Source organism: Cetorhinus maximus, chromosome 6 (assembly GCF_964194155.1).
Source record: "Cetorhinus maximus chromosome 6, sCetMax3.hap1.1, whole genome shotgun sequence".
NCBI lineage: Eukaryota > Metazoa > Chordata > Chondrichthyes > Lamniformes > Cetorhinidae > Cetorhinus > Cetorhinus maximus.
In genome coordinates this window covers 13,381,520-13,396,012 of record NC_135884.1, presented here as the reverse complement: position 1 = coordinate 13,396,012, position 14,493 = coordinate 13,381,520, and the positions used below count along the sequence as shown (strand labels likewise).

Here is a 14,493-nt window from a genome sequence, read left to right as displayed (position 1 = left end):
CCGCCTCCCTGGAACAGAAATTGGGTATGGCGGGGGCCTTTAAAACTGAGGTGGATCTGCCGAGTGAAGAAATTACCCGGAGCAAAGATCTGGCCCAAAACCTCTTTAATTCCCCCGAGGAGATCTATTTTAAAAGCTTACAGAGTATGAAAAGATTGAATATGCTTTAGCCCGTCGGATGTTGAATTCTTTAGCAGATGGAGTGTTCTGTAAAGTTCCTTGTGCTTATTTAGTTGTTACTTAGGCATTATTACACTTCACGAGAAGTGGGAATTCTGCAACATTCCTTGATTTTCAGCTAGCTAACTTTATTTTTTTCTCCCTGGTGTAGCAGTAGGATAACCTTCACATCTACGAGGTTTCTGCAGGAAGAGAACAGCCGGGAAACAGATACAAGTTTTGAGTCTGGACGGCACTACATTTACCTAATTTTTGGTGCATAAAACAACGTATTGCGACCAAGTTTTCTTCGTTACTTTGTCATGTTGTTCGAATTGAAGCAGAACCCTCACAAGTTAAGGATTTTTTCTTGATCCTGGGAAAATTTGGTAATTGCCGATCCCCTTCAGCTACCGGCTCGCCTTGTTGAATTGACACCTTGGCAACGGGATGCAATTTGGGACAGAAACCTTCCTTTGGCTAACTGTCTGCTTGTCGACAAGTATTTCATTCTGCCATACTCAAAAGTGCCCGAGGGAGGCAAAACACTTCAACTTTGATTTCCACTACACCCTGACGAGTTTTAATGCAGGGCAGCCAATCCAGAATGTAGTGGTGTACGAGTATAGTCCACATAACGTGTACCTAGCTGTGCGGAACCATTTGTATGCTTTAAATGGAGCTCTCAAAAAGACATCTGAGCTGCAGACTGGTCCAGTTGGCAGCCCGGACTGTGCAATATGCAAACTTTGTGCCACAGACTGGGAACCAGCAATTGGCATGGAAGATAACGATAATGAAGTTCTCGTGTTTGACGCTTTTGATGCGACCTTATATAACTGTGGAAGCTCTCAACATGGCATCTGCTACCGGCACAATATCGAAGAAGGTAATCTAAGTGACGCAAATTGTCTATTCAAGAAAGAAAACAACAGGCCGGACCATTGTCCTGATTGTGTGGCGAGCCCATTGGGAACCCAAGTGCATGTTCATGCAGATTTATTTGTCACCTATTTGTTCATTGGTGCCACGGTCAACAGTACATTGGCAAAAACTTACAGTCCAAAGTCAATATCAATGAAGAGATTGCTGGGATCACTGGATGGGTTTGAACTTCCTTCTCACAATGAATCTTCTTTAACTGTGCGGAATGAATTTCTAGACTCCTACCCTATAGATTATGTTTATTCTTTCAGCTCTGAAGATTATGTCTATTTTCTAACTGTCCAAAAGCAAAGCACAACTTTAAAAAGCTATGAGACTAGAATCGCTCGTTTGAAGGTTGGAGAGTACGAGGTCAGAAATTACCGTGAGCTTGTCCTGCAATGCGAGCATGAGCCAAGACGTAGGAGGAGAACAACTGGTGGTAGGGAAACCCTATACAACATACTGCAAGCTGCTTATTTGGCTAAACCGGGCGCACATCTAGCCGAGGAACTTGATGTTTCAGAAACAGATGATGTGTTGTTTGGAGTTTTTGCAGAAAGTGATCCCCAAAGCAAAGATGTGCGCAATAGGTCAGCCCTATGTACTTTCCCAGTCAAAATGATCGACGAGGTCATAAAAAATGGCATGGAAGACTGTTGCACAAGTTCAGTGGAGCCCTTGGAAAGGGGACTGGAGTTTTACCAGAAGATGGAGTATTGCCCTCAAAACGTGAGTATGGAATTCTTTCCTGCTATTTTACTTCTTTCTATCCCTATCTTTCTTCAAAATCTGCTCTGAAGCACCAAAGAGGAAGATTAGAGGTTGGCTAGGCTTAAGTCAAGTGTGTAGGCCAGTTAACACAAGACCAGCGATTGTGGGAATATGACTTGGAGGAAGAACTGCATTCAAAAACAGGTTTAGATCTAATGACCTTAGGTCTTGATCATATCTAGAGAGCCCCAGGCCTCAACTTTTGAATGAGGGAATGGGCATAAACAGCACCCTGGCCATGACACAATTTATAGGCCATTGTGTCTTTAAAGTAAAATACCTGATGGGGAGAGGGATTATATTTTGAGCTGGTCAGATTGAGGGACATTACTGTTCTGAAATGCAAAACCTATGTTCTAGTTATCCTGCTTTTTAACTTGGTGCCAACTATTTCATTGAGCTAATTTTGTTTTCTGTAATCAGTAACAGGCTAACTCTACAATGGGACCTACTTGCCAATGGGCTGATTGTCCCGGTGTAGAGTGGGTGATCGCAGTTCACATGACTCAAACCTCACGCTGAGCCCGGCTCTATTTTTTGGGGGGTTAGAATACATGATTAATGTCAGTGGATCCCAGGTAGACTGCTGCCTCTGATTCCGTGTTGACTGAATAGGTGTCTGAAGTACATGTGCTGTTGCAACTCTTAAGGTCTGGTGTGGTTGAAAGAACATTGCGCTGTATCTCAAGAGAGGGCGGAATGCTTGCTCCCCTGGAAGTAAAGTCAGCTGGAAGCTGACTTGTTCCCTGCCAGCCCACCCCACAGCCATACCATGCAGCGGGCTGGCTAAATTGGTAGAGAATGGGGCTCCACCCACACTTGGGAGGAAGCCCTGCCCTCGGGAGCTGCCGCCGCCCATCAGTCCAAGCAGCGCCTGAGCTGAGTAGTGGGCGCTGCCAGGAATTTTTTTATGAATGGGTTCCAATGCATTAACTAATGAGACAGAAGGGGAAGCCACATAGAGGAAATGATTAACTAAAGTAACTGAGATAGATGCTAGTGAGGAAGGTCAATAAGATATTTTGTATTTATAAATATCATCTGATGACCAACTTTGCACTTGTGATGTCTTCACCAAGCTTGTAAACTGAAGGACGCCCAATCAATTTTTTTTGACACGCATCCATTTTTTGCTCTCAATCTCTTTCTCATAAATAAGCTGCTGATCGTAGCACAGGGCAGGACCACTGACACAGATTAGACAGGAAAACAAATAATGCAAATCTGAAAAACAAGAAGGCAGGTTTGATTGAGGCATTCAGAAGGGGATTGGATTGCATCCGAAAAAAGATCATGTGCAAAGTTACGGGGATAAGGCCGGGGAGTGATACTAGGCAGAATGCTCTTTCAGAGCGGACTCGATGGGCCAAATAGCCGCCTCCTGCACTGTAAAGATTCTGTGAGAAACAGTTAGTGTTGGAGATAACTTTTGGCGCCAAAGAAAGGGAAAAGATAAGGTGAAGGTGAAGTTAGGGACCTTCAGAATTTTTTGCTGAGTTCTCAGCATTCTCAGAGACTTGTATCCCATTCATTCTCTTTCCCGTTTTTCCAAGAGACAATGTTTTATAACCCCCAAGAAGATGGCAGAGACCAACCTTGTTGCTTTAACAAATGCATAGGGACATTGGAACAGGAGTAGGCCATTCGGCCCATCGAGCCTGCTCCGCCATTCAATTAGATCATGGCTGATCATCTACCTCAAACCACTTTTCCGCGCTATCCCCATATCCCTTGAAGTCATTCGTCTCCAGAACTATATGAATTTCTGTTTTGAACATGATCAATGATTGAACTTTTACAACCCTCTGGAGTAGAGAATTCCAATGATTCACCACCCCCTGAGTGAAGAAATTCCTCCTCATCTCAGTCTTAAATGGCCTGCACCTTATTCTGAGATTACGTACCCTGATTCTATACTCACCAGCCAGGGGAAACATCCTATCTACATCCACCCTGTCACGGCCTGTAAGAATTTTATAAGTTTCAATGAGATCACCTCTCACTCTTCAAAACTCCAGAGAATACAAGCCCAGTTTCTTCAATCTCTTCTCAGGAGACAATCCTGCCATCCAGGGATTAGACTGGTGAACATCAGTAGCTCTCCCTCTATGGCAAGTATGTCCTTCCTTAGATAAGGAGATCAGAACTGTACACAGTGCTCCAGATGTGGTCTCACCAAGGCTCTATACAGTTGCAGCAAGACAGCTTTGTTCCTGTACTCAAATCCCCTTGCGACGGAAGGTCAACATACCCTTTGCCAAATCTGAGAAGAGAATTTGAAAATCTGCCTCTAGCCATTCTTCAACAACTCCTGCTTTCATGCCACAATCAGGAGATGCCACAGAAAGGTCTTAACTTAACTGAAGCTCACCAGAATAGTCACAGAAGCTGCATTATTGGGAACACAGGAACAGGAGTAGACCATTTAGCCAGCTGCCTGCTGAGACTGTTCTACCGTTCATGGCAGATTTGTACCTCAACCCTTTCTTTGGGCTCAAAAGTTACCTCAAACATTCCCCTGTTTTTATTTCGGGTTTGCGTTTTTTTTCTATTTAATCTGCGAGAGTATTCCTGCCTTTTGTGAGGATTAGTAGATGTTTTACGGGAAAGAGAATGGGAGCAAACATGGATGTGCATTAAAAAAGTTTGATTGGACATCATTCAGTTTACAAGCTTTGTGAAGGTATCGCCAGCAAAGATCATATTCCCCCCCCCCCAACCTTTGCTCCATATCCCTTGATCCCCTTGCCCAACAAAAATGAATGGATGGCAGTTTTAAAGTTTCTACTGTTCCAACATCCACAATTATTTGTGGGGCAGGAGAGAGTTCTGGATTCCTGCTACCGTTTATGTGAAAATGTTCTTTCTGATTTTGCTTCTAAGTGTTTTAGCTCTAATCTTAAAATTTCCCCCTCTCTTTCTGTATTCCCTCACTATCTGCCCTGTCAAATCCCTTTATCATTTTAAACACATTGATTCAATTACTTTTCAACCTTTGAAACACAAGGGAAAACAAGTCACATTATGGAACTTGTCCTCATAATTTAAGTATTATTCTGGTTGAATCTGCACTGTACTCCCTCCAAGACCAGTATATCTTGAGCTGCCATACCCAAAACTGAACCCAATGCTACAGATGCAGAGAGTACAGAGGAGATTCACAAGAATGATTCCCGGGATGAAGAACTGCAGCTATGAGGATAGATTGAAGAGGTTGGGACTGTTTTCCTTGGAGAAAAGAAGGCTGAGAGGAGACTTGATAGAGGTATTCAAGATCCTGACTATGGGTATGGACTGGGTAAATAGTGAGAAATTGTTCCCATTCAATTGAGCATCAAGAACTAGAGGGCACAGATTCAAAATATTTGGCAAAAGGAGAAAAAGTGATGTGAGGAAATATTTCTTCACTCAGAGGGTGGTTGGGGTCTGGAACGAACTTTCCCAGAGGGTGATGGAGGCAGGTTCTATTGAGGTATTCAAAAGGGAATTGGATTGCTACCTGAAAAGAGAGAATGTGCAAGGTTACAGGGATAAGGCAGGGGAGTGGGACTATGCAGAATGCTCTTTCAGAGAGCCAGTGCAGACTCGATGGGCCGAATGGCCTCCTTCTGCACTGTAAAGATTCTGTGATTCATTGGCCACCCAGAAGGAGTTGTTTGAATTGCTGCTGATTTCTAGAACAGATTGCTTCAGGTGCGACAGCGATCGGTTACAATTCAAGTGGCTCTGATAGTTCCTGTGTCCACTTCCAGCAATAAGCAGGGATTCAAGCAACCAGACTGATCCGAAGGGTTGCCCTGTAGTACACCTGCTTTATCTTGACCAGACCAGCCTCTTAGCACCCCCTTAATAACCCCAGTGGAAGAATCTCTGGTTTAAGGTATCGATCCTTTGAAAATAACAGTTCAGCCCCTTTACTGACCAAAGCAAAGAACAGAGGGAAACTCTTTCGAGTTATCAACAGTCACAGATTGCAACTCTTTCGAGTACAATCACAGTTCTTGGTTTTCCGGGAGTGGGACATGAACCCACAATCCTCTGATTCAAAGGCGAGGGTGCTATGAACTGAGCCACAGCTGACACCTCAAGAACAGAGGGAAGGAAGAACAATAGTTAATGGATGTTAATTGTATGTTAATTATGTTATTAAGACACACAGGTGAAGGGCATTGCTTAATTAAATACTTAGAGCACTAATAAAGAGAGACTGTTGGAGTGCTTCTGGGGACCCGGGTTCAAATCAGATGGTGGAATTTGAATTCAATAAAAATCTGGAATTAAAAGTCTGATGATGACCATGAAACCGTTGTTGATTGTTGTAAAAACCCATCTGGTTCACTAATGTTCTCTAGGGAGGGAAATCTGCCATCCTCACCTGGTCTGGCCTACATGTGACTCCAGACCCACAACAATGTGGTTGACTCTTAAATGCCCTCTAAACAAGGGCAATTAGGGATGGGCAATAAATACTGGCCTAGCCAGCGATGCCCACATCCCATGAATGAATAAAAAAAGTCCCAAGCAGAGAACAAACTGTTCTCAACCAGCCTGTGCTCACAAAAACCAAAACAAAATTTATACTGTTAGGTGCAATTCTGTGATTGGGCGGCACTTGCTGAACAATCCTGAGTGCACCAATAGCTACACTAACAACCAACTTAAGACAATCAGTTGAGATCGTAAGGTGGTTCATTTAAGCTCGATAGAAGCGACATACATTCATACACTGGGACCCGTTCTCTGTAAACAAAAGGAACATGTTCAAGTCTGATGCCCTTTTTGGATTACCTGGAACCTTGGTGAGCCTACAGTTACCCATTGCTTTCTTCATGGCAATGCCTCGGCCAGTCAGATTCAACTTGCCGTCCAGTCAGCACCCTTTTCTCTTGCAGTATAAATTGTTGTGATCATTTGAAATTTGGAATTCTTGTGTTTGTCTTGATGAGTGCAAGACACACTGCTTCAGCAACATGTCTCTCTTTTCTGCAATATTTAACCTCCAAGGAATGGTGGGTTAGGCTTGGATTGGAAGGTAGTATTTTTTAAATTCTTAAATCCGATCCCAACCCGCCTTCAACTTGTCTATTTCTGGTTTTAACAGAAATATGTCGGGGGCGAGGGTAGGTGACCAACTCACTCTCAGGAGCCGGTCAGTTACTGACATCTTCTAAGGAGGCTGTGATTTGACAATATTGTTATTTTTGACTCAGGAACTCCAGGAGGTTAAAGAAAGCAAATGGGTTGGATCTATAGGGTAAGTGCCTTCAATGCACTCCACACCCCTGGCTGCTGTCCCACCCAACGGGCAACCGACCTGTCAATCTGGTTGGCTCTTGGGTGGAAAAGCTGTTGAAAAAGTTGCAAAGTCGCTTTGTGTTTAATTATCCTCTTCCTGGGCAGTCCCTCGGGATAGAGGGTGACTCGCTTGCACTCCGGTACGATGGGTTCTGAGATGGCTGAAAAGTCCATTGTGCAATTTGCGGACTCTGCCACAAATGGTGCAGGTAGTGGTTGAAGGGTTGGGTAGATGGTTTATCTGGAGGTTTGTCTGCACCCTCCGGTGCCTTGACTTCTCCTCTGCAGCTTCCCGAAGAAGTTAATTTCTGTAGGTCGTGGGGGATACCCTGACTTCTTGTTTGCCTTCTGAGAATGCTAACCCGTACCTTACCCACAGGCCACACCCACCGCCACCCTCCATCGCCCTCACCATCCCCACTTACTGCCTGCTCTCTTTCCCAGCCCTGAGTGAATATCAGGGCCTCACTTTGCAAGACTTTTCAGTATCATATGAATGATTGAAACAGCTTGTCTTTTATTGAGGAGTGATTGTGTCTGAAATGGAACATTCCACGTTGTCAAAGGACATTTAAGCATCCACTTGTTAATCTGAACACTGAAAACGTTTTGAAGCATTCCACCCGTACCCACTCGAGACACTGCTGAGATGTCTGGGCTGTGCACACATTCCTCTCATTTGGCTTTCGATCAAAAATGGGACCTAAGGCAGGAGGCCACAGTTACATTCTAGTAGAGTTCACTCCAAGAGTAAGGGAATGTTTGCATTTGCAACTTGTACTCATGAGGAGGCCACTGAGGCAACACTTATTAACTGATTCCTTTTCTCAGAATGCTGTCCTCACTCCAGCAGTGAAATGCATTTCAAGAAATTGCGAAGATGTGAGCATAATCGATCTGTGGAGGTACAACACAGGGTTTTCAGGCCTCCCTGAGGAGGGGAACAGAGGTGGATGGGGTCCGAAAATACTGGCGCTGGCTGGTGTGCCAGTCTCCTGACCCCTGTTCCCGGCAGCGGCCATTTTTGGCTGAAGGGGGTTTGGGGTCCAGCAAGGCTCATCAAGAGCCTCGTTAACGGTAACGAGGCTGACTGGGATTTTCCAGTTGGCCTCCAGTTTCCCAATGCAAAGGGGGGACAGGTTAGCTGCCTGGAGCGGCAGTAGGCCGAGGGATGGTGGGGTGCCGTTGTTCTGGGCAGGCCTAAGGGCCCCTCCCTGGGTGGGATTGCAGCCAAAGGCCACCCCATATAGGGGGATTTCTATCACTTCCCACCCCACAGTGGTTGCCTGGCTGCTTTTTCCATTTTTTAATTGCATTTTTAAAATCATTGCTGAGAGGGTACCTCCATACTGAATTGCCATCTCAGTTACTTACCCTCTCTTGCAACCGGCTGCATCTCTAATGTTGGAAGACCTCTGGCCTGTCAACTTCGAGAGTCCACCCTCCACCCTTAATTAGACGCAGAACCTGCTCCATACTAATAAGGGGCGTCTCAGTCAAAATCTCAAAGAGTGACAGTTTCCCTCCAGGGGCACGTTCGGACTTGCCTTATAATGATATGCAGATGTATTACAATGAGGTCCCCGACATCTGATGGCAGGAAATGCGGCCTGCCATCGACAGGCTAAGCGGACGATTGCAGACTGGTTTCACAATATCGTGTAACAAACTTTTGGCCTTCTTGCCATATTGTCCACTCACACCACTGAGCACGCCCGACGCCAGCGGGCACACGCGTCCACACGTCCGGAAGTGTTGTCCCAGTTCCTGTTTACCATCCTCAAATTTGAACATTCAGCCCAAGGCCTATGTACAGCAGAAAGCTGCCGGGAGTTTGTGTGGAGGTTGCAGGGGGTTGGGGAATGGAAGTGCCGCAGCCCTGGATTTCGATGGGAGGAAAATCCCAGGGCGGAATCGCCTGTGCCCGCTGGCGTCGGGCGTGCTTGGCGGCGTGAGTGGACTGTATGACGAGAAGGCCAAAATTTTGTTTCACGATGTCGTGAAACCCGTTTGCGATCGTTCACTTAGCCCATTGATGGCGGGCCACGTTTCCTGCCGTCAGATGTCGGGGGGCTTCATTGTAATATACCTGCACATCATTATAAAGCTAGTCCGCCGGAATCATCCTCCCTGCTGCCGTGTTGGTGTGATTGTACACTGACGTGTTTCACAGCTGTGACGTGTAGCTGACGGGCTGCACTTCACTCGGGACTTCGAGGTTTGTTTGCCCACCTTGCTTTGGGCAGCACTCGCAGTCATCAGCGCCAGGCTTTGCAGGCAGCACCACATCGCTTTTAGCGGGGGGTGTCACGGACAGGTCTCTACCTACTAGACCAGCCATAAGGCGGGGGTGGCTTTGTACGGCTGCAGGGTTAGGGCTTGCTTGGGGAAGGGGGAGAAGTGGCCTCAGGCAAGGGAAGAGGCTGCAGGATGAGGGCTGTCCTGGGGAAGGAGGGTATCCCAGGGTGTGTCTGTGGGGACACAAGTTGATCTGTGCAAGTGGCCTCAAGAGGGTGAGGGCTGAGGAGGCAGTCTCCAGAGGGGATGAGGCCAGATGAAGATGTGAGGGTGTGTGTGAGAGAGTGAGTGGTGATGTCCCTTGAGCTGGCAATGAGTGAGATGCCAGTGAGTATGTGATGGGCTTGTGAAAGTGTGAGCTGAGAGCGATGAGATGGTTGCCTTACCCTGGTGGCACGGATGAGATCATTCATCCTCTTTCTGCACTGGATGGCCAACCTCTACTTTGCAGCATTGGCAGAGTGGGGGTAGAGGACATCGTGGCGGGCCTCCACAGCATCCAAAAGGCGCTCAAGGGACACGTCACTAAACCTGGGGGCTGCAGGCTTCTAGCCTTTCGGGGCCATGTCTTATTTGCAGCAGTCCTGGGCTGAAAGCACTGGGAGGTGTATGCACAGCGGTACTTTAAATGTGGTGCCCGGTGTGATGAAGTGGCGAGGTGATGGCGTGGTGGGCGAATGAGAGCCATATTGGACAGGCAGACTGTCATAAGACAATACCAGCAGTATAATGACAGCTTCAAGAACAAAATTCCTGTAATTCATGTTTTGCGATTTCTGTTTTGAATTTTAATGGCTGCAATGAGCAGGGTCAAAGTGTCAGCGAGAGATTAGAGATTGGGTGACAGGTTGAAATGAAAGTGAAGTACCTCGGATACTGGAAATCCGCAATTCACGCAGAAAATGCTGCAAAACGTTCAGGTAGAGTCTGTGGAGAGAGAATCAGAGTTAACAGGTTGGATTTTCCCTGCAGACCTGCAGGCTCCCAATGCCAGGATCAAGTGGGATTCTGAAGAGGGGGCAACGGGAACTCGGCGGGGGCTTTCCCTGAGTTAGAGGGATGGGGGGGAGTGGGGGGTGGGGGTGGGAGGGGCCAGGGGTTTGAGAGGCGGAGGGCGGAGGGTTAAAGTGGGGGGTATGACCTTCTGGGGAGATGCATCTGATGGGCACAGGAGACCCCCACAGAGGAAGTGCCCCCCTCCCCCATCTCTTGCCCGACACCAGCTCGCCCAGTAAATACTGCGGAGATTGCTACCTGGCCTGGGTCTCCCCCCCCCCGCCGTGAGTAAAGTAGCGGCAGGGGCAGGATGAGGCACTTAAGGGCCTCAACAAGCTCAAGGGCAGGTGGGCGCGCTGGGCACCTCCACTGCAACCACCCCTAAAACAGGAGGCAGGCTGGGGCGGGCGGGTGGACTGCAGGTGGGCCACGTGCTGAATTTTACAAGCCCCCTGCCTTCAAACCCCCCTGGCAGGGGTCCGTCAAATCCCACCCATTGTTTGCTGCAAAGCCCTGTGAAAGCCAACGAAGAAAGTGGAGCCCAGGCCTCTCTCTCCAGAATCAATCTCCAGTTGGCCTATGGAAAAGGAGGCAAAGGACAACCTAGACTGAAGAGCGCGGCACCTTAAAGTCATTTCAGTGCTAACCTCCTGCAACCTATTTATATCTTTAAGGGTTCCCATGTTGTACCAAGCATGTTTACATGATCAGAGCTGGTTGGTGCAAGGACAGTTTTCACAGTCATCAATTTGCGAGTTGTTGATGATGACCTTTGAAACATTGGGCACAATTTAATTCAGGCCGTGTGTGGTTAAGAGCCCCGCACTACCTCCAGCGTCCTCCTTGCTGAAGGCCTGCTGTATTAAGTGCCAATCAGGCACTTAACTGATAGGAGTGGACCTCTGTGGGATTAAGGGCCCCAGAAGGGAGAGGCCTCATGCCCCAAGAGCTGCCAGTCACTCAGAAACTGGCAGCTGCCCATTGCAGGCACTAGCAGCGGGAGTGGTGGCCGCTACTGGCGACGCGCCCACCAGATGCCCAGGCATCTCTCATCCTCTTGAAAATCTCTTGCAGGTCACCTCTTAACCCTTTCCGTTCCAAGGAGAGCAGTCTGATTGTTTCCAAACCTCCTCACAACTGAAGTTCCCCCATCCCTGGTAAAATCGTGGTGAACCTCCTCTGTACCCTTTCTGAGGCCTTTACATCTTTCCTGAAGCTTTGCACCCAGAATTGTCCACAAGACTCCAGATAAAGCCATAACCAGTGATTTATAAACTCTGGGCAAGGTCTCTTTGTTTTCTTACTCCAGTACTATTCATAATTCCAGGTAGCACCTATACCTGTTTTACACCTGAGACATTAATGCGAATCGTTGTTGGATCAGATCAAAAGCTAATGGTTTTGCGCCTGGAGTTTTGTTTATAAGAAGGGTAGGTTAACTCTTCGGTATCAAACTGTCGTGTACTTTAATGATGCGGTAATACCCCATCCTTCCAGTAACAAACAGCAAAATGATGTCAAGCGTCAATTAACTACTTTGTCAGACACGGTATACCGTGAGCTTGTTGAAGTTGGCTGCTAAGAATGTTTTAAAGTAATTGCTTTCACTTTAAAGAAATAAAACACACATATATGTATACATATATACACACACATATGTGTAATATATAGAAAATGCATATATATGTGTGTTCATTCCAGTGTTGTACAAGATCCAATATATCAAAGACTATAAGTAACTGCTTGTGTGTCACCGTAAGAGTTTCTCATTTCAGGAGGAACTGGAAAATGAGTGTACTTTGAAATAGTCCTTTTCACTTGTAAAATAGCATTTGTGCTGCACCATATCAGTCTCTTTGCTTCTGAAAGTCAATTCGTTAATAACCTTGATCAGTAGTTTAGAAAAAGAAATAAGAAGGACTTGCATTGCTATCGCACCTTTCATGACCACTGGACATTTCAAAATGATTTACAGCCAATGAAGTTCTCTTTGAGGTGCAGTCACTGATTAGTGTAGGAAATGTGGCAGTAAATTCATGCACAGCAAGCTCCCACAAACAGCATGATAATAACCAGATATTGGGATTTTTTTGGCGATGGTGATCGAGGGATAAACATTGGCCAGGGCACCAGGGATAATTCCTCTGCTCATCTTCAAAATAGAGCCATGGGATCTTTTACAATCCCCTTGAGAGGGCAGTCAGGACCTTGGTTTAGCATCTCACCTGAAAGAGCGCACCTCTGACATTGCAGCACTTCCTCAGTACTGCAGTGGAGTGTCAGCCTTGATTGTTATGCTCAAGCGTGTGGAGTGGGACTTGAACCCACAACCCCCGGACTCAGGTGAGAATGCATGATTGATTGGGAGCAATTACACAACTTAGTCCAGACATGCAGCTATTCATCTGCATTGTAAAGAAACACTCAACTTCAGGAAAATGATTTTCTTGTGAACCAACGCCCTGTCTGGGCTTCAGGACAAGGTGGAATTTCACACACCTGTGTTCACAAGCTGATTCCTTTTCGTCCGGTCTATTTAAGTCCAAGGGGCCTGATTTTGAGACTCCGCCAGGGCTGGTATTAGAGGCGGATGGGTGCTAAGAATAGCACCGCTAGCCTCTGTGCCTAGCCCTAGTGCCATGCTGCCCCCGAATTGGACGGTAAGCCTACCCTCTGGCCCCTAATTGGCCATTCCAGGGAAATCACGAGTGATTGCCCAGGGTGCGGGTTCCTGACCCACATATTTCAGCCTGGGGAACGGGGCTCAAACGCCCACGGGGGGAAATCCTGCCCCAGTTTTCAGAAACGTCCTCTGCCTTATAATCTCTTCCCGTCCCATGCCCACAGGAAGTAGCCGCATGTGTGTCCAGTTTGGAATTGGGATAGATTTGTGAAGCAAGAATGTTTGTCATGTGTTTACTAATTGTTGGTATAAGGCGATGTCTATTCAGTTGCTAAGGTAACAAAGAACGTTTTTGCAGACAGGGTTGGGCTATCTGTAATAAGTCATACCGGAGTAGACTCTATCTCATCAATGAGATAATGAAAGAAACAAACAGGAGCGCTATCAGCTTGGTATCTGAAGGGCGGGTCACATCCAGCACCTGTGAATGGGAGTCCCCGAGCTCTGACAACTCAGCCTCAAAGCCCGCGAAGCTCAGCAAACATTTCCTTTTTGCTGGTTTGTCCATTTGAATTTCCTGTTGATTTGAAACAAACTATTACCTGGAGTTGAGAAGAATGAGAGGGGATCCCATTGAAACATACAAAATTCTGACAGGGATGGGCAGACTGGATGCAGGGGTGATGTTTCTTCTGGCTGTGGGGTGGGGTGGGGGGGGGGGGGGGGGTCTCGAGCAAGGGGTCCCAGTCTCAGGATACGGGGTAGGCCATTTAGGACTGAGATGAGGAGAAAATTCAATCAGAGGGTGGTGAACCTGTGGAATTCTCTACCACAGAAGGCTGTGGAGGCCAAGACACTGATTTAAGAAGGAAATAGATAGATTTCACAACTCCAAAGACGTCAAGGGGTATGGGGAGAGAGCGGGAGTATGGCGTTGAGATAGAGGATCAGCCAGGATCATAATGAATGGCAGAGCAGGCTCGAAGGGCCAAATGGCCTACTCCTGCTCCTATTTTCTATGTTTCAATATTTCGTTGTTTACCTTGGAATTAGATGGCATCAAAACACTAAAAATTTGTTAAGATAAGCTTATGGTAGATGGGAATTAGAAAGTAAGATGCATGAGAAAGAAAGAACTTGTGTTTGTACAGCACCTTTTTTAATCTCAGCGCTGCCTCAAAGCGTATTACAGCCTGTAAAGTCCTTGATGGTTAGAGTGGAATTTTATGGCCCCTCCCACTGGCGGGATTTCCCAGCACCGCCGAGGGGCAGTGGACCGTTGGAACGGCCCGCCGCATTTCCCGGCCCTGCCCCCCACCGGGCCGGGGCTGTGAAATTCACGGCTGTAATGCAGGAAGTGCGGCAGCCAGTCTGCTTGGTCGGTCGGCTGAAAAGGACCTCTGGAAAGCGACACCATTAGGACC

At 47.0% G+C, this 14,493-nt stretch overlaps 1 protein-coding gene across 1 annotated transcript in view; it reads left to right on the top strand.

Annotated features, from left to right (window-relative positions):
* mst1rb (macrophage stimulating 1 receptor b) overlaps positions 1-14,493 on the top strand; it is a 131,462-nt gene that overhangs the window by 12,930 nt on the left and 104,039 nt on the right. The window contains exon 2 of the mRNA XM_078543199.1: positions 332-1,815. Coding sequence (XP_078399325.1) covers positions 610-1,815 — 1,206 coding nt within the window. The 5' untranslated portion in view covers positions 332-609. The remainder of the gene's footprint in view (positions 1-331; positions 1,816-14,493) is intronic.